The sequence below is a fragment of the Metopolophium dirhodum genome, chromosome 7 (assembly GCF_019925205.1).
Source record: "Metopolophium dirhodum isolate CAU chromosome 7, ASM1992520v1, whole genome shotgun sequence".
Lineage (NCBI taxonomy): Eukaryota > Metazoa > Arthropoda > Insecta > Hemiptera > Aphididae > Metopolophium > Metopolophium dirhodum.
Window position 1 is genome coordinate 1,311,397 of NC_083566.1, and position 22,307 is coordinate 1,333,703.

General features: G+C 29.9%; 1 protein-coding gene across 1 annotated transcript; it reads right to left on the reverse strand.

Moving 5' to 3' along the window:
* Nucleotides 1–220: 220 nt before the first annotated feature.
* On the reverse strand, nt 221–21,056 carry LOC132949577 (SPARC-related modular calcium-binding protein 2). Its single transcript, XM_061020544.1, has 14 exons — nt 20,554–21,056; nt 18,985–19,172; nt 11,871–12,039; nt 9,327–9,539; nt 9,194–9,241; nt 7,714–7,809; nt 6,583–6,822; nt 5,383–5,535; nt 4,980–5,060; nt 1,381–1,503; nt 1,122–1,299; nt 962–1,046; nt 666–846; nt 221–603 (listed from the first exon to the last, which is right to left on the reverse strand). The coding sequence occupies exons 2-14, from the start codon at nt 19,069–19,071 to the stop codon at nt 530–532; spliced, it is 1,728 nt and encodes a 575-aa protein (XP_060876527.1). The 5' UTR covers nt 19,072–19,172; nt 20,554–21,056; the 3' UTR covers nt 221–529.
* Nucleotides 21,057–22,307: the final 1,251 nt, after the last annotated feature.

Below are 22,307 nucleotides of genomic sequence, written 5' to 3' on the forward strand. Positions count from 1 at the left end.
TTGATTTTGTATAATCTGTGATATAATGTTTAGATGTATGACTCAATTGGGCCTTATATTTTAATTTGTAATATAAATATTATAAAAATTAACTTATCAATTTTTTTAACACTACTTATCTTATTTTTTTGACTTTCATATTATATTATTTTATTATTATTTCTAACATTCATAATATTCTCTAATTATTATTATTATTATGTTAGTCTTATTATTTTTAAGCATAAAAATGAATTCAAATATTTTTTGAACACTATTAATAATAAAACTTTTATTTTATTATAAATTAGTTAAATACAAATCAAAATATATATATATATAATATAAATAATATTATAAAAAAGCAATATAGTATTTTCAGAAAATTAAAGTTTATATAATAATACAGTACATATTATGTCATATAATATGTAATATAATAGAGATAGTATGATAAAGCTGTTAAATCATAATTTACAAACAGTCTTAATAAACATTAATTTTGCTGTATTATATTTATTTTTATTATCTGGTTACTAATTATGATTATCTAGTCATCACCCTTGAGATATGATTCAAGTGGATTAGGACCTCTTCTTTTAGCAACTATTGTTGTGTTGGATTCTGAAAAGAAATAAGAATTTTTTAAAAATTCGTTTGACATCATAATTTATCAAAAAATGTACCATTGTGTTGTGTTTGAGTCTGAACATGATTAACATTTAAACAATTCAACCATTCTGTAAAGCCAATTTTATTATCATGATTTACATCACAATGTCGAGGCAGTTTTTTTCCGCACCTTTTCAGTTTGTTGTTGGCTGACATTTCTTCGCGAAAACTCTTCCATTCTTTGCGCTCCAACACCTTTTATTTTCGAAAGTAATAAATTAGAGTGTTAATATTACTAAATTCAAAATTCTCATGTATCCAGAATACATAAAAACATATAGTTGACATTGACATAAATTAATCCACTTACATTATTGTGATTTGTATCCAAAGAATGAAAAATGTCTGAAATTATCGATTCATAGTCACTAGCAAATGATGCATTATTGTTTTTACTGTAATAATTATAGCAGAATATTAGTACACTTATGTCTCAGTCTCAAATTAAATGCTACTTGTGTACAATAAACCTGTGTTTTTGTCTTAGATAATCCATGAGATCTTTTAAAAAAATGTGTTTTTTATGCTCTGGGCAGCCTTTCATTGGACTGGAAACTAATGGAATGCCATCACATTTAGGATTAGAATCTTTCACTGAGGTTCCTGGTATTGGTTTACCAGTGTCTTCTTGTGCGCACCAACAATAACCTAAGTTAACAATTCCACTCAATAATAAAATACAATATTTTATATTCTGATAATCCTATTGAACCTTATAGTTGTACATACCGACTGATTTGTAACACTGAACATGTTTATATCTTCCATCTGTTGTACATTCTGGTATGTACTTGTGGGATGATGTTGATGGATCATCCAATGCTTCCTGTCTGTCGGTTAAACAATCGTTAACTGAAAAAAAAAATTTATGTCAGCTTATAAATTGACTAAAAATATAGGTAGGTTTTAGATAAATCCTATTTCTATAAAATACTCAAATATAATATAACAAGCAAGGGCGTAGCTAGAGATTTCATCAGGGGAGGGGCAACCAAGTGTACATTTAAATTTTTACCATAGTTTAAAATTTTTTTCAGCATTAGTATATTAATTGTTAGGCATGGATGCCAATTTCCCACCCGTCACCCCTTTAGCCACGCCCTTGATAATATATATGCAGTTTTTTTTTTTTACTAAATTTCATACGCAAGACACTTCTTTACCACCACTCCAGGTCCCAAGTCTCAAACTTCGCGGTCAAATTAATATTTACAGAAAAATAAAAAAATGGGGTTTTAGAATTAATGTACCCATCTAGTACAGTAATACGCAATACTGCAGTAATTTAGGTATCCATGTCAGGATTCACAATTATTTTCGCATTGGGCCTCACAAATCTTAAGGACGGCCATGCGCCCATGCACCAGCTCCACCCTCACGAATTAAAATTTGTTTTTTTCTTAACGTTCGATGTATATCAGATATATTCTTTACGTATTATTACTCGAGCCCAATGTATTTGAAACAAATTTCTGAAACTCGTGATTCTATTGTATTGCGTAGTTATATCGTCAGTCGTATTTATTGTATAATCTATTAATTGTCATTTGTTTATTATTTTTAATAATTTAAAATGTCAAAATAAATAATTAAGTGGTTCAATGAAGAGAAAATTAAAGAACTAAACGTCATGAAAAAACAAAAAAAACTACACGGTAGTCAGGATAAATTTAGGTTTAGAACTAGTTTATCTACTAGCGCACAATCGAAATGTTTGTGAAAACTGATTAGCTGAAATCAAATTTGACTTGAAACATTAAACTTAAAAACATTTAATTTGATATATAAGTGTAATAATCAAAAATTGCTTTTTAACTTGTACATTTACTGGAATAAATATTAAACATTAATTAGACGCATTGAAATAGTGTAGTGTTGTTGTGTATTAAATAATCAAATTTTTAACGATACAATTTTATTCTATGGTCCAATTATAGTTGCCCATAGCCACTCGTATTACAAGCAACTAATTACATACGACACTAATTTAAATAAAAATAAATTATGCATACATTTTATTTTAGCATTGAAGAAAATAGAGAAGGACAATTTGGGGCCCAAAATTGTAAATTGTACGGGGCCCATAAAGCGGTAAATCAGGCCCTGTACACGGGGTATATATTAAACTAATTAGTTGTAACCATGGACCTAATACCATGTGGTACGGCCCACTTTTCGTACGTGCAATGTAGACAAGAACCGGGTAAACATCTCGCAGTGATGTGGGCCGCAGACAAAATACAATTATTTATATTATAATATAATATTGTATACACCTTATATTTTTACCGCACTACGCCCCAGACCACCGCGACCACGATGTAGAGGTAAGGGCGGTTCACACTACACCGTGTCGTGTAAAATAATCACGGTTACCGAACGATACCGCATAGGTAGTTGAATATATTGGACTTTTGACCGTGTGGGTTACATTAATTATGATCGGAAAAGTGATAACCAAAAAACAAATGAATAATAATTTTAAGTTCAGAAGTTGAATGTATTCAGCTATGGTATCGTTTTGGTTACTGTGGTATCGTGTGATTACGACACGGTGTAGTGGCGAACCCGGCTGTATGGGTTGACCGTGGGCGCGCGGTACTATGGCATGACGTGGGAAATCGGAATTCGGAGCATCAAAACGCGTATAACAAGGTACCTTATAATATGGTACATTGTCGTTTTCTAACAAGATAAGTAAACGAATGATAAGTAGAAACATATAAATCAAATTTAAATTATGGCGGCATCCGCCCGACGCTAAAAAGTCGATCATTTATAGACACGGTCGCTTAAACTCGCTGTAACTTGCGCAGGGGCCATATTTTAAATACACGTCTTGCGTACTTCGTGTACCTACGGTTACAATACATACAATAACGGTCTACCATTAACTGACTAAAAACCGAGTTTCTAGTTTTCCACTAAACCGTGGTGTCGTGTGAACTGTGGATTTGTGATAATGAATAGAGAGGTACATATACGTAGGTATGGTATAGTACACTTTTAGCCATCACCACGACCGCGGTAACGTGTCCTGGCTACCGACCTGACCACGCCGGTCACTCGGCAAGATACGTAACAATAAACGGCACACTATTTACTCGAACCGCGCACTTGATGTCTTGACGTTAACTCGGGGCTTTATACATCCACATAATATGCTTCCAGAGATCCTGCACGCGATTAATCAATCTCAGTCACCGCCGAACGTAGGTAACGTACAAAATACAAATATCTAGTACCCAGTGAACCCAAGTAGTAAGTACAGCGTGATTGATTAAGACATAAAAAAAATGGTAGCTACCTACATTTTAAGTAAATTCTCCCAATCCCCCGGAAGGTTGTAAGAGATCATTTTCACGCGGGCCACGGGCGTAATTCCTAACACATGCGTTCTTTAATTATTTTACGACAATAGTATTATTATTGTTATTTTTTAGTGATTGTTCATTAATTGTGCCATCAACTGAGACTGACGCATCAGTGGCCGTGGTGTCCCTCGCGGATCACTATAAATGCAAGGTTAATAAATAATAGCTATAATTATCTACTAACCTTGCACTAAATGCACCTTAGATAGCAGTCTATGATCTGAAAAATGTACCCACCTACGCACTATAAACTAAGCAGGTATGATGAGATCTTTATGTGGTACGCAGCCTATATAGCGTAGGCGTCGTGCCGTTCTTTGAAGTTATATCATAGCGACCAAAACACGATTCGTTTGCGCAGTCCCATAAAAAATGTGATCATACCACAATTCAAGATATATTCAATACTTGTAAAGTAGGTACCCATATCTTTTTTTTCTGCTAAGTAAGGCTTAGACGTCTGAGGTAATTGGCCTGAAGGTTATTTTTAGTAGGTTATTACTGTGGGGAGGGTTGGAAGTTTGGAACACGAGTATAAAATGTGGAGAGGATTTGTCACTAAACACCCGAGTGGTCACCCATCCGGGACCAGTGACACCGGCAGATGCTTGACCTCAGACCACGTTCATGACTGAGGCCAACCACTGTGCCACACCAGGACATAAAGTACACCTATTTGTAATCGTGGATTGCTCGATGTTGCTTTATTATAAATGTAAGTAGGCACCTGTGGCACTTATATACTAACCGCCGCAGCTGTTATTATAATATATTGGGTTACATTTTGATCAACTGTTGATAATTTATATTTAACTATCCTATTGTGTATGCAGTGTACCTAAGTAGGTAAGTACTGAGTATACCTATTCTGTATATTGTATACCTAATATATAATAGTACTGTATCTACGTTTTATTGTTTTAATAATAATTGTATATCAATGAACAAAAATACCTTCAGCCTCTTCCTCTTGGTCGCCTTCGGCCATTAAACCCGGAAGAGTACCACTAAGTGTAGCTACGCTTTCTTGTAGTACTGTGAATACAAAAAGTATTTCATTATTATCTCGTCATGTTTTATATGAAAAGAGCAAACATATTTAATATATAATATGTATAACAAAATATTATATATTATATAATATATATGGGTACTTACTAGCAGTGGCGTACACAGATATTATCAATGGAAGGGGTTATATTAAAAAATTAGAGGTATCAAAATGTTTTTTAAATTGTATACATCTATATATTATATAGTAAAAAAAATACTAAGGGGGTATATGAACACCCAAAACCTCCTACCCCCATGTGTAGGCCACTGGGGTACCAGGCGGGTATATCGTATTTGTACTTACTGTCTTCAGGATCGGCTTCCTCTAGACCGATTCCACTGTCGTCTTTGTCTTCGTAGTCGTCCGGTGCGGGAATTTCGGTCGTTGTAGTGGTAGTCGTAGAGGTGGTGGTCGTCGTCGTAGTCGAGGTTGTCGATGACTTTATGCTCAATGTTTCTGATAATTATAACAAATAAATTATAATATATTTAATCATGTATATTAGGATATTTATACAATTCAAGTTCCAACATATATCTGGTACTATACAGATATAGGTTATATTATGTAGCTGTATTAACACAATTAGGGCGTATCTAAATATGAAAATAAATGAAAAAAAATAACTTGAGTATCTAGTAGTTGAGTAAGTTAAGTTAAAAGACACAATTCGTTCTAAAAGGTTTTATTGGGACTCAGTTCGTACTTCGTATGCAGCTTTCTTAACATTGACTTAACTCAACTTACTCAATGGCTGTATACGAACTGAGTCCTAATAAAATATTTTTAGAACGAATTGAGTCCCATGTTGATTTAAACCTTTAAGGTGTACGGTGAACCTTAAATAGGTACCTATATATATTAACTGAGTCCCGTGAAATTTTAAATATAATACCAATTGAGTCCATGTTTTAAGTTAACAAACAATAAACTTCACTCAACAAGTTTAAATTTAATATGGAGTTAAATATTAACTCCTCGTTTACAATTAGAAATAAGTTATTTAATTAGCACCTATGTCATTACTACACATAGTGATCATGTAAGTTTTACATTTTCAATATATTATAACTAAATATTTTGTTGTAAATGCATATTATATGCATCCTACAATTTCAAATGTTGCAAAGCTTAAAAAACTATTCTAATACATATCTAATATTAATTAATGATATTGGCTCTATTATAGATAATATATAAAACTATAAATAATAGTATAGTATAAATAAAATTGCACGTGATCTCAGATTTTCAATCACCACAAAAACAAATATATTATGTATAAACGTTTTAATAATTTTATAAATCAAAATCTACTAAAGTACTAAATTATCTATACATATACACATAACTACATAATAAAACAATTTTGTCTTTTTGATAAATAAATAACTATCAAAATTCATGATTAAAAACATTAATAAGAAAAAGTTATCGACGGGAAAAAAATGAGATGTATAAATATATATAACATAATATTATTTTCCGTAAGTGATGGCTTACCATCAATCGACAAACAATTAGTCCATTCGATTTTCGACAATACGCTGTTATGGTCCGTGTCGCACGTGCGGATAAACGTCCTGGAACATCTCTTAGGCCTGACCACTTTGCGAACCAGTCTCTTTAGGTCTCTGTATTCTATTTTAGTGAGGGTTCCGTTTTTGTCTGTGTCCAAAGCACTGAATTTCCATTCAGAGGCTCGTTTGTCCAACGTAATCTGGTCCAACAGTGAACGACTACCTGTTATATTATATATATATGTAAATATAGATGATCACTTAAAATTGTATTATTAATTATTATTACTAGGTACATCGTATATAAGCATTTTTTCAATAAAACGATTAATCTATCCATCTGATATATTCATTATAATATGTATTTAAAACCTTACTTTGAATCTTTAAAATTGTAATTTAATTTAATTTATTTATATTAATAATTATATTATATAATTTAATAACTCTCTATCTCCAACATAAGCTTTGCTTAAAGGAGATAGATATTCAAAAATGTAATTTTCAATAATAATTTATGTATATTCTTTCTTTTTGATCAATAAAAAAAGAAGTCTATCTATCTATATATACTAATTATAAAGCTGAAGAATTTTGTTTGTTTGAACTTTCTAATTTTTGGAACTACCAGTCGGATTCGAAAATATCTTTATGCATTTGATAGCCCAATTCTTGAGGAAGGTTATAGGCTATTTAACATCACGATGTCAGATATTCCGTGGCCGTGTTATTACGGTGTCGGTTTTTGTTTATAAATGACTGACATTGGTACATCTTACAGATTATAAATTATAATTGTAATAAAATAATGAAATCTATACACCGTGTGTCCGTGAAAATCGGGGACACTCTATAATACTGTAATACTCTATACATATTTTTAAATTCTGTTTGTGGAACTAGACTATTGGATCATCAATCTCCTGCAGACAGAATTGTAAAATATGTTATGTTTAGGGTACTGAGTAATATATTTTTGACCACCTCTTAAAAATGCGAATATTGTAACTAACAGTAAATATTGTTGATTAAAACCCTAACGAAATCAAAATACTTTGAGTACATCTACAAAATAATAATAATAATAATAATAATATGTATTTAATTATTTTACCATTTAATAGTGCTGCGTATTGGTCTCGATTGTACTCCGTTTTGAATATTCTGACTAAATTATTGACAAATATTGCTTTATCGTTATTACTGCATTCTAAAAACACAGCGACCATTTGTTTATAATAATTGATATGATAGTATGTATACCTAATGAGTAATGATTAATATCAGTAATACACTAATACCTATAGGTACTCTAATATAACGTCTAGATTGCCTAAGTGTCTAACTTTCAGAGGTTGTTGGACGCTACATCGACATTAATTGTGTATCCGTCTCTCACATTAAATACATCCCTAGTGGCTGATATAGTAATATATACAGCTAGAGTATACTAAATTAGATTAAAATAGGAAAAGTAAGCGACTACAGCATACGTGATATTGTTATTAACTTGTGTGTGTTTAATAATTGAAATAAAGATTTTTAGTTCGTTATATTGTTTTTGTGTTTGGAGTCACCTAAACTGAAAAGTGTGTATACAACAGATGTTAAACCTTTCGAACCTATTAACACTTTTTCTGAAGTTAAAGAATCAAAAAAAAAGACATTTTTGGTCATACTTATTTTAATTTTTTAACCGCATAGATATGTTTTTGGTTTGGATAAAACTTTTTTTGTAATTGTGATAGATTTTTCAACAATTATAATAGTAGATGATAATGAACTTAAAATGCTTACAAAAACAATCATGCCCATGAGCCCATGTATCTTTAATATTTTTAAATTGCTATTATAAAAACTTTTGTGAAACCTTTTATTAAATGTCCAAGCATTTTGACGCAGCGAATATTTTTTTTCATGTATAGAAAAAAACTAAAACAATTTGAAAATTTAAATTGTCTATAAATAGTTCAAAAAGTGTCGAAATATTTTGCATATCTTATTATCTATAGATAATTATAGAATAAACAATAAAATGGAAAATAATTGAAAAAAAAATTTCTAATGCCTATAAATAGCTTAAAAAGAGTCAAAATAAATGGATAAAATGTATCTTACAATGGTCATTTAGCGAAAATGTAAAGTATCTACGGTTATTCGTTTTTCAGTTACTACAAAGAAACAAAATGGTCAATAGTTTCATTGAAACTGGTTTTGCGTAAGAATTCCAGTTTTTTCTTAATTTTCTTTTTGTTTTCCTTGACGATTTTGAAAACTTTTACTTTTGACCCCCCCCCCCCATTTTTACTAACTCAAAAGGTGATAACAGACACACAAATAAAACAAAACATCAGTGTAAAATGGCTCCGGAATCAGAATCTAAAATTATTAACTCTAATTATTTGTTTGATTGATTATCGGCATAATTCGATTTAATCATATGAAATAACTTACATTCTTACTGTATATATTATTTTATAAAATATATAACATAATAGTAATGTATTAAATAATTTATATATTTTATTTCAATATTTTCAACAATTATATATTTACGCAAACTATGTATTATTGTTAATACTTAATTTATTTACCTCTTCTGGGATTACTTCCTTTCTTCAGAGAACCTCTACGCCATTTGCCTATCAAAACATAATACTACATAATAGAGTTTAAAAAAACAAGAGTAAGCATGTACGTATTACTGAAACATAATTTCAAACTAACCTCTGCCATTATCACACATAGGCTTTTGTCCTCGAACAATGGTGTTGGACACCACTTTTCCCGCAGGTGTTACACACCAACAATATCCTTCCTTTTTATGGCATTGAATCCGGAAGTATGTGCCGTCCGCTTTGCACCTGGGCATATACGAGTCCGGTGTTCTAGTTGGATCCCCTGATTTAATAGTGTGATCCACCCAACAGGGCTGCTTTTCTATATCATACAATCAATAGTTTTATATTTTAATACATTTTAATTTTTGTATCGATAGGTATACTATACACATATAATATAATCTGGTTATTATTTGGTCTATTAAGTTCTAAAACTTCAGATTAAATCTAAAATGAACTACCTACATATTATAATAACGATATAACTAAATGAGTAAAATATCGGTGCCTAATAAATTATAATATTACTTATTTACAACTAGGTAACTGCTGTTACATTTAATAAAAACTTTAATCATACATCTAGATTGTAGAGTAAAATATTAAATAGTATACATAATATATAGCTACATAAATGTCTTAATATTTTAATATAAGAACTAAGAATGTTTACTTTATCCATATAAAAAAAACCAGATAAGTAATTCCGCTGTACTTATATAGTCCTAGTAATAAATATCCTAGTGAACCTCGTATTTTTGATATTTTTTAATTATTGTAAAAAACTTATGAGAATCTTGTACTACATTTTTAAGCTACTTTACTTAAAATGTATTAAATCAAAAAAAAAATCATCGAAATGTTAAAAATGTTAAATGTCTATAGATCTATAAATAAAGTCAAAATATTTTTAAAATTGAAACATAAAAATATGTTTATTTGGTGAAAAAATTAAGTATATAAAATATATTTATCTAGAAGTTTAATACACATCGATTAAAATATAATTAGATTTATAACTGATGTAATACTATAATTGTATTCTTATCTTATTTAAAAACAAAATAGTTTTAAAGTATAGTTAGTACGTGTTCTTTAGCACGTTTACGATATACATAATGAAGCTGAAGATATTGTCTAGGTAATATATATTAAATTACGTAATTATTTTTTTACAAGGAATATAGATACATACCCCGTTTATATGCAGCAGTGTTAAGCGCATTGAGTTAATCCGGCGGAGTTGGGTGCATATAAATGCATTTTTAATTCGCATTAAACTAATGCGCATTTATTATTTAATTCGATTCGTCAAATCGAATTAACTGTTACTCCGGGATTAAGAAATGCATGTAAACGCTTTAATGCGAATTAATTTTTTCGCGGGAATTTTGAAAAACGTTTTTAGAATTGTTTTGGTCATGGAATACAAAGTATTCTTTCAATGCGCATTATAACTGCTGCATATAAACGTGGTAACAATCTATACCTAAGAGCACAAATAAGTAAATGTGATACGGGTAAGATACAGAAGATATAGGAAATATGTATATCATAAGATACATTATATATTAAAACATGTATAAATAAGTCAATAAGTGGACAGATGTTGAGAAGACCCTACCAACATTAACAGTCTGAAAATATTTTTTTTTCTTTTATTTTTAATGACTAAAGAGTAATTACTTATAGTATTATGCATCTGTATGTAGCAAAGTACAAAAAAATTTACATTTAAGACTTCTTAGAGTATTACCGGGAATTGTAGGGACTGATGACTTTTATGCGACTATGCGAGATTTTTGACAAGTGGATTAGGATTGGAGAATCGGTAGATAATCGTAAAAGCGTTTGTGAAATAGATTAGCTTATCATAAATATAAGAAAATGTTTTAAGCGAAATAACTTATAATAGGCACCAATTTCAAAACTACGCGTTTAATCGATTAAATAACCAATGGCCAATAAGATTTATTTACATTAAATATATTTTTGTCCATGACTCTACGTCAGTACGTCACTACACTATGGCTATATATAATATGCAGGTACGTATAGTTAAAATTTTATTTTGGATGTGAGGGTATTTATTAAAAACAATTAATAAAACTGTTTGATGATTTTGTATACAGTATAGAATGTGTAGTTTAAAAAAAAATTCGTTTACTCTTCTTATATACAAATTTTATAATTGGAATAATAAACTATTAGATAATCATGATGTATATATAGAAGTATATCGCTGCTATACGATTAGGATGTATGTAATATATGTATAACAAAATACATACTTATATAATATAAAATACGCATATGGATGTATTTTGGAAAGTTAAAAAAAGGTTTGTAAAGGGTTAATCAATAATGCTTGAAATCGGTGTACCTGTATTTATTGCTTTTTGTTATTTTTACTTCTTTAGACACTAAAAGAAATATTATAAGGTACAAAAAAAGATAGTAAACAAATCAATCTTTTTGATTTTACGCAAGAAAGACTTAGGCTGCCCGCAAAAAATCGGCTCACGATTAATATAATTTAATATACTTTAATATTCCAATGAAATACATTACTATATGATATGCGAAAAGTGTCGGTTACATCACACAATATTATTATTATATTATATTATATGTTAGAATAAAATATTACCTTTGCATCGTCCCCGGTGCTTGACACGCAACAGCGAGTCGTTAAAGCATCGGACCCGCAGCAAGGCGCATCTACTCGGGTAACTTATGTTATCGGTGCCGCACACTGGTCTTCTGGTGGCGGCCTTCTTCCTTTCGCATCGTTCTACTCGACCTTTGCAATCGAACTCCTGTAGACACACGTATAAATTATAAAATTTATGAAATTACTAATTAGTTATTGTCTGTGTGATATATATTATATTATAGTATATAATATCATTGATTATAACTGTTTATAACCAATGATAATATTATGTATAACTGTATGAGTAGGTACCTATAGGCTATAATACATATAACATATTATATAATTTACTTGATGCGATTTTTTTCAGTACAATACAGGTGAGTGAAATAATTTATATTATTTTATTTTCCTATACCTACAGTAAATTTATTTATTTATTTATACATAAAAAATAAAAATCGACGTTATTTATGTACTCGGCTTACTACAAGTTTTCCACCGTAATGAATTAATGTAATAAGTACGCACTTTATTCTAATTTGTAATGTATTATATCATATTATATATTTATATACAATAGGTATACAAATACAATATACATATTAGAATATTATTTGCAAGCTTATATTATATTATAATATTATATTGCAGGAGACAAATGGATGAAAAAAAATTGTTTTTTACGACGGCGATTGTGATTACGAATATAACGACGACTATATTCAGAAACGATTTCAAAAACTAGTTTTATCATCGCGCGGCCACGCAAGGACGACAATACGGCGACGGGGTAGAAAAAAAAAAAATATCCGAAATGCATTTCGGCTTTTTAATATAATTAGCTGGCGCCATCACTGACCCGCCGCAGACGTTGTAGCGGGAATCGGAAAAAGACTTGGAACGCATAACTGTAGGTTGGACGTCGTTACTCGTTACTCATTAAAGTTGTAGGTACCTATATATAAGATGTAGGAAAAAACTGGTTTCGCAGTTAAATTCAAAAGACCTTTTTTGTTAGCAAATTGGATTTTCGGGGAAAACATTTAACAAGTTTTTTCACTAATTTCCCGAGGCAATCGTCTTTTGTATAGGTACATGAATACAATCTACCAGCTACGCGTACAATATTCATAATAATATAAAAATACTCATAAATCATAAGTATCTATACGACTATACAATCGCATAATAATATTAGTTTACGTTATCCTATTGAGTAGGTATTGATTGAAAATATCAGTATCCAGTATACTAGTATAAGTCCATAATAATATGTGTAAAATACTGCAGTATTATGTGTTTCGCATCCGCATGTACGTTTTTGTCTTTGGACTGTAAACAATGTAAAATGTTCATGATTTTTATTCACTTATCAGTCATTTGTCCGTAAGCATATAGTCATATAAACTTATTGTGTCATTTTAATAATACAGATTGCTTAATGCCTATATTATATTATTAAAATGAAAAAAAAAAATTATTATCTATGATAATATATTATTATTATGATATATTGGTAGGTATATTATTTAAGAGGTAATATATTACCATTACAATATTAGGTGGTGCAAATGGTGGGGAGATAGTGGATTTTTACATGACGTAAAAATATGTAAGTACCTACTAGTTACTACCTACCATAAGAAATATATTTCTTTAATTTCATCAAAATCACCTAGCCCTCCCCTCTTATTATGTAGAGCCTATGATACTGTCATGACATTGTGCACAACAATATAGTCTATGTATATTCTGTTATCTGGTTGTTGCATCGTTCACGCTTATCAATAGAATCTTCATGGTTAATATTATTTTTTTCTTAAATAATCATTTTTACCTTTTAGTGTAAGAAATTGGAAATTATAATAATATAATACTTAATCAACAATGTTATTTAGAATTAATGTTATTATAGTTATTAATCCTTAAACACGATAAAATGTTTAAAAAAATAAAATATATTGATATTAGGTATGGGCATAACGTTAGCACCAAATTAATGTTGAATGTTGATACTTGATAGTTTAAGTTAAGTTAACAGGTAGGTAGTTAAAATTATATCATAACGCGGAAAGAGCAAGGTTAAGAGTTCTAAAACTATTAATTTAATTTAAAATATAAATTTTGTAGTTAAATAATAAATTGTACCTAATAAATAATTGTATATCCTTTTCCTACCTTTAATTTTTTCCCGAAAATAACACGATTATAGTAATTTTAACTAGTAATAAAAAATGTATTAGAAATGTTTGTTGCAGACGTCAAACTAACACATTTCGATTTATCACAAGAATAAAACGAACATTTAAATTATTGCAGTATCTGCGTATAATACTGCAGTATTACAATATATTATATAGCTGCTACTTACACGACATATACGCTGCAGCGGGTCTCTGATCAGCGAACTGTGAAAAATAAACCAGTTTTAACACCGTGTTTTTTTCTTTCATAAATAATGTATAGGTGTTTTATTAATAACTCTATATAAGATGATAATTTTACGACAACCGGTCTCCTCTAAATGATATTAATTGGATAGCCGCCACGACTATACTCGTCTGCAGCAGCTGTAGGTATATATATCTAATATACAGATGTTACATTATATATTTATATAAGGTACGTGTAGTAATAAATATGTATTATAGCTTTACACGTATAATGCAAAAATATATAGGTACCCGGACGATCGGGACAATATATATATTACACAGACAAGCGCGCGCGTATTATGGTGTGTTTCTGTCAGAACTGAAAAGTGTAAGACTTGTCTGACTCGGTATACCTACCTGCAATTGCATGCACGATTTCACCAATAAAATTATGAAGCTTGCGATACATAAGCTTATTACCGCCTATCTATATATGTGCATGTATATTATATTGTATACATTCATGATTCGTCCAATATATATGGGTGGGGACACAGAAGATATACATTATACACACCCTGGTTTCAGTGTTTTTAATATTTATCATATTTATTTTAAAACTGTACGTCTGTACTTATGCATGGCGCAAGACGTAGGTATGTACTTAATATTTATCTGTAAAACTGTAAAAATACATTTTTCTAACGTAATGTTTTAGATATTTATTTAAAACGGCTGCAGGCTTTAAGCGTAACAACTGTGTGTCGGTAATCAGTATCTATGTGTGTTATTATTATTTATTATCGTGATAACAATTAATTCAGAATTTGAAAATTAGCACATTGAACATAATAATATGGTATCCGGATTCCGGGGTCGATGAAAATATCTACCTATATTGGCTATTTCAATAAATATATCTTAATATTATAATAGTTTATATTTAGGTGATTTAAAAACCGTGATATTATTTGAAGGGCTTATTTATTTTACTACAATAATAGTATGGTTAAGTAGGTATTATAAAATAGTATTGCTTCAGACTTTCAGTAGATTTGAGGATTCAATAATTTGATTATTTGAATTTATATACACATATAAATAGGTATATAGGTAAAAAGAACAAACGATTTGTTTTTTTTTACTAAGACGCAATAATACTAGATGTCTATAATACAACAGCTTCACTGTAGTAAGTCGTAACGGATGTTTATTCCTTCTGTGGTGGTGATTTATTTGGGTCCACTTAAACAACATAAATGCACTATTCGAATTGGATACACCGTATACATCTATGTATAAAAGATTTATTACGTGTTCTTTTTTTCATCTTCGACCGATTTGGATAATCTCTTCGAGCGCAATAATATTATAAACGTATATAATAGGTACATATAAATATTGTATATAAATGTGCGTATGTGTGCGCGCACGCGCGTATGGTTGTAATTTTTATTTTTCAAGGTTATGGTTTGTGATACTAACGACAACACACAGGTTTTCAAAGGTTTCCATTGTAATTTTACTCGCCACCGCATTTCGTCTTCGTTTTAAACACACATATAATGCGGTGGCCAACGTCCATATAGTGGAGACAATAATCAATATTATAATATAATATGTAGGTACCTACCAGCTATACCAAAAAGGTTAACGGAAGAACGGCGGCGACATCCAATAAACGTATATAATAAAAGTATACTCGAACACTTATATTATAATGATATAGTAATAATAATAATATGTGCGTTATATGGCAGGGCGGGAAGGATCCAAATACCAAGTACGTATATGTGGCACCGCAAAATCGTTGAACATTTAAAACGATAACGTCCTGCAAACGGATTCGATTGTATAGGAATTCTGACGAAAACTGGTTTTCGAGTATATTATACATCTTATCTTATTATCTATATTATATTGTTTAGAAATGTAGAATATTTTTATGGAAGACAAAATATTATGTAGGCAAGTATTTTATTTTTTTTTGCGTGCGGTGAGTTCAACGCGTAGTTTGTTGTGTTCGTATAATAGTGTTATATAGTCATAACTCATAAATCATCGCTCGTCAGTTTAACGAAGTACGTTTACTTTAGAGTATTTACGATTTTGATTTATGATTTAATTTTGATCATGATATTGAATTTAACAATAATAAACCTAAAGAAAGAAATTTTAATTATTTTTATAAATATTAGTAGGTATATTACACGAAATTCTCCTGGAGGAGAGGATTAACATTGAGCCCCAATGATAGAATGATACATCCCCGTAATATGCCATTGCCCTAGTGGCCTAGTACCATATTTATAAATATCATGTAGGTAGGTTCTTAGAGCGAACATTTACATCATATTTATAATTTATATATTATAATATATAATATATTATACCTACTTACATCATGTGCGTAGATGATTAGTGATTACATATTTACAATTTACATACCTATATATTTCATGTAATCATGTGTAAAAATTAAATTTAAAAACTAGTATTTTTAGTACATAACTATATACATTTTTAATTATTTTAAATTAATTTAGTATTCGGTGTGTTAAAAAAACAATATCAACATATTGGAATACCATGAAATAGAGGAAAAATAATTAATTGTGGAATATATTGTTTTGAACTCTTACAGTTTTGTTTAATGGTTGTACAACTTAATACTTATAGTATTACGAAATTGATATTGATAAATAACTATTATATAATATCATGTGTGAAAGTGTGATTGTTTGCAATATTGAAGACAATATAAATGTTGAGGATAGAGATTAACTGTAGTATCTATATTATTATTGAATTAAAACAGTTATTGACATGTATTTCTCTTACATGGAGTTTTTTGAAATTTTCGAGTATAATATACAGGGCGTAACGGGACTATTTGACAAATTTAGCAACGTTTGTAATGGCAATTTGTTAAATAGTCCTGTTACACCCTATATATATCTACAGGTAAACTATTTTTCATAAAAAGTTGCATAGCCCACAGGTGCTTATGGCTTTAAATGTATAATAGTTCATATACGATGGATGGTTAACTATAGAGTACACTTGTACAGTTGTATTATAGTAATTTGTAAATTGTATTAAGGGGATTCAATACCGTGATTTTCTGTTTTTGTCTAACACACGTGTGACATAGTATTTTAGACGTGTTTTTTGCCAAACATACCAATTGATCTAATGAAGCGAAAAGAATTCTAAAAACAGATTTGAATTTGTCGTCAAGTCTACTTGAAATTGATTTTCCTACATTTTTGATTTTTTGATTTTTTGATTTTAACTTCTCCAAAAATTGAAATACGACCATTTATAAATACTTTTTTTTAATTTGACATTTTTAGAAATTTGGGGGATAATATCAAAAATGTGGGAAAGTCGATTTCAAGTAGACTTGACGACAAATTTAAATCTCTTTTCAGAATTATTATCGCTTCATTAGATCAATTGGAATGTTTGTCAAAAAACACATCTAAAATACTATGTTGCACGTGTGTTAGACAAAAACAGAAAATCATGGTATCGAATCCCCTTAAGAGGACGCTACCCATACATTTTGTTGTCTCCGTCTTACACACGCACCACATAGCAAATTGTCGTTCACTAGTTTCAATATAGTGCGCTGTTCGTTTTGATACTAGAGTGAATTGATCTATTATAAAACTTTTAGGTAAGAACATTAGTAACTGTGCTTAAGCGTTGCCGATTTTTTGAAATTTTTATTTTTAAGCAAGATATCAAAAAATTAAAATGCTCATATCTCGCTTGAAAATTAAAATATCGAATAAAAGTCAACGCTTAAGCACAGTTATAGTTATTATATAAAAAATTGATAATAGGTCAAATCACTCTAATATCAAAACTAATACCACACTATTGAAACTAGTGAACGAAAATTTTCTATGTCGTACGTGTGTAAGACGGAGACAACAAATGCATAGGTAGCATCCTCTTAAGTTTTTATTTTCATTAAATATTATTAATTTTAAATGTATGTTCTATTTTTTTTTTATTTAGATCCACCAATAAAATATTATATTTATTGTAAAACGCAAATTAATTGAAATAAATTATTTTGAAAGATTTTCGATAACTTGTACGTATATTATTACACTCGATACAAATAAATAATGGGTTTCCATAAACAACTCGCTCTGAGCCAGGTGTGCCGATACTCATCGATAGTATTGTGAAGTCAACCCTAGACTCGCCGGCACCAATGTTTTTTTCTCATACCTCGTGTATATGGTTTTTTTTCACCCGAGGGCTTATAAATGAAAAGGTGTTTGAGACACGCCCAGCTAATAATCGACCTCATAAAAACTATTTCAAGACGTGCCAGACAATGTGCCGCCTCTGAACCGAGATCCTTGAGGGTATATATTTTTTTCTCGAAAAATCATTCAATACAATAATACCTACTATACAGTAGAGTATAAAGACGAAACGTGGATAATAATTAACCTAGTTACAAAATATATATACGAGCATTTAACTGGGGGTGTTGTATCGTTGTATAAAACTGGAATAAAATCTTTGGAGTATGATATTATATATTTACTCAGTTGGAGATAATAATTTACTCCAAATGAGATAGATTAAGCTTTTTTACTACGGATATAAAATATTATAATAATAGTTAAACTGCATTGTTTTTGGGTTAACATTAAACATATTTGTTTTGAGCGCCGTGGAAAGGAAAAAATCGAGCGGCTCACCTTGTTTGGAACGGGAGACGCGAAGCCGGTCGAGGAAAATAACAACAACATCCATGGCAATAGCTCAGCAACTGAATGAAAGTTCATGACGGTAATTGACGTGTCATTCTTCTCCGGGGTGTTCAATACTTCAATCTACCGACTACTGCAGCCGTAGCACGTGTGCATCAATCGCCTTGAGCGCATGTCTATAACCAGAAGAAATGTATATAATATTATTATTATATAGGTATAATAGGACATAGGTTATGTGTTTAATTTTTATATTATAATTGGAAAAAGGATAGAATTTATGGTCTCGTTTAACATGTTCTCGTCGCGGGATGTTTTCAATAGACATAAAATACATCAATATTACTATTATATATATATGTATAATATGTATGTACTGCACCTTGTAGACTTATACCTACTTAATTATACAGCATCCGCAGGATATATCCTAGTTTTTTTTTTCTATATACCTACCTACTTTTTATTAATTAATAATTAATATTGTCATCGTAAGCAAGAAATAATGGCATCGAAACTTTCACCACTTCGCGATACGAATATACGATCAACCCAAACATCGAACAAATAACCAGCACCATTTTCATTGTCTATTTCGGTCTATAACTTAACCATAACTATATAGCCGTGGAGTTTTAAGAGGACACCACACGGGCATTTGTTGTCTCCGTCTTACAAACGTACACATGGCAAATTTTAAGTTCACAATAACACATTTTACTCCGTAATTTATAAATGTAGAGTGAATTTACCTCTTATAAAATTTAAAAGTTAGATTATTATCTAGGGCATCTCTGAGGCTTTTATTGATTAAGAAGACAAGTTATGACCATTTTTAAACCGTAAATTTTAAAATTATTACAACTTACTTCAAAATATTAATGTCAATAAAATTCTTCAAGATGCCCTAGATAATATTCTTACCTTTAAATTGTATAAGATTTAAATTCACTCTAATTTCAGAAATTACAGAGTAAAATGTGTTATTGTGAACGTAAAATTTACCATGAAAGTAAGTTTGTAAGACGGAGACAACAAATGCCCGTGTCGCTATATAGCCATTATAGAATTACAGTACATACGTGATTATAGGTAAAAGGCAACATATATATTAATACTAGCGGACAGCGGTAATCAATATATAATCAATATTATATCGTTTAATTTTAAATTATTTATTTTTGAAGTACATTTTATTACACCTATATAACATATTATTCATCAATAATATTTTTTTTTGTTTAAATTAAAATCACGTTGGCAATATTATTAGCAGTACTTATTACCTAATAAGCTTTACTGTCAGTATAATAATGCATGGATGTATTGTATTCAGTATTGATAACAGATTTTTTTAAATGTTGCTTTAATCTTCAGTTACGTATGAGCAAATACAAATCACTGAATGTCCTTTATTTTTTATTTAGTGGACTAAACTAGAATTATAGAAGCAGTTCGAAAAGAACGTAAAAATGGAAAATGACAGTTTTTATATGAACGCGAAAAAAATTGGAAGCATCATTAAATAATAAATAATTATGACAATTTATAATGTACCTGCGCAAATCTTCAATGGTCTTGATGCACTTGTACTTTATAGTGTATACCTATGTGTATACCTATGTGGTCGCAGAAATTTGGATTATCACAATATTATCATCATTGCGAACAACGTAACGAACGCGGGAGAAAAAGAAACGGAACGAACTATATTAAAAAATAAAAAACCAGAACGATCTAAGTGCAAAAAAAAACCACAAACGAAAAGCGACAAGTGGTTGATAAATACGCGGTAAATAACGATTTAAAATAATAACTATGATAATAATGACTTAAAAATACCAACAACTACGATAGATGCAGGATAAAATACGACGGATACGATATTGTAATGTATAATTTATCGTTTAAAAATATTAAATATAATAGGTATTAAATCGAGCATATTATTATATTAGAGGTACGTCCTCGTGTCGGCGTCGTGGTTTACTCGGCGGACCGTCGGACTATACTCTTACGACACGTACGGCGCGCGTAGCTAGAAGAGCTGAACTGCGCGGACATACACACACCCACTGCGCTCACAATACACGCACACACGCACACACAAACACACACACACACACACACACAACACAAACCGTACACACAATAATAATAATAATAATAATAATAATGATAATAAAATAATATATATAATACTCACCACTCATTCTGAACGGGTCGGTGGCGGGTCAGAACGGTATGAAAAAGGTATATTTAATATAATATATATAATAATAATAATATAATAAAAATAATAATAATACGAGTCGCGTCGGGGCCCTGTGTGCATGCCGATAGAGTTTTTTTTATTTTCCACACGCGTATAATATCCACATATTATACAGGGTGTTTTACCATGCATGCTTACCTACCGCAGATTATCTAACCATGCATTTATTATTTTATTTGTGAAAACACCCTGTTTATGTATAGGCGTTAAACAACAAACTGGCCGTATACACATACCCAGAATATGATATTTTATGTATACTATGTATAGTACATTTAGGTAGGTATGTGTATACATAATACCACCCCGTCATAAGCGAAATAGCCGTTCACTGCCGACCGCGACAAATTTATAATTTACAATAACGTCTTAAATTTAGGTTTAGGTACGTTCAAAATAGTATAATATGCTCAATCGGCGTTAAGTTGGATAAAAACAATCAATATTATTATTATTATTATTATTGTTGTTTCGTTTTGTGCGTTTTGACGAATTGTAGGTGTAGAACGTTACACATTTATAAGATAGGGACGTTTGATTTAAAAAAAACATAATAACCCAATAATTAAATTATTAACTCTGCTTTTTGTATAAATAATAATATGCAAGTATAAAATGTAACTTTATAATATATTTAATGTTTATATTATGTATACTGTAACACCGTATTAATAAATTTAATTAAATCATGAACAATTTAATAAAATATATATACTTATTACTTCCATAGAATAATATATAATATATTGTATATTATACATATTAATACATTTGTTGATAATAATTAATAATTGAAATTTTATTTTTTATTTTTTTATGAAATAGATGTTCCAAAATACGAAACTTTTATAAAGTATTTAAGGGACACCAACACGGCAACACGTGATAGGAGAATAACGAGAAAATTACGATAAATTGAGATGTGTAACCACTGTAATCTCTTATATAAGTTAGGTGGTAATATAGAATAAAAAAGACATGAAATAAACTATACAGAGTGTCTCGCACGTGGGTTCCATTTTCAACTTTTTTTTAA

What these genes read in the sequence shown, in the direction of transcription:
- LOC132949577 (XM_061020544.1), bottom strand. Translation starts at nt 19,071, where the DNA reads ATGAACTTTCATTCAGTTGCTGAGCTATTGCCATGGATGTTGTTGTTA. An exon ending in GCACCGGGGACGATGCAAAG is followed by an intron (nt 9,540 to 11,870) that starts GTAATATTTTAT and finishes TGTATGATATAG; the next exon opens with AAAAGCAGCCCTGTTGGGTG. An exon ending in GACTCAAACACAACACAATG is followed by an intron (nt 604 to 665) that starts GTACATTTTTTG and finishes ATTTCTTTTCAG; the next exon opens with AATCCAACACAACAATAGTT.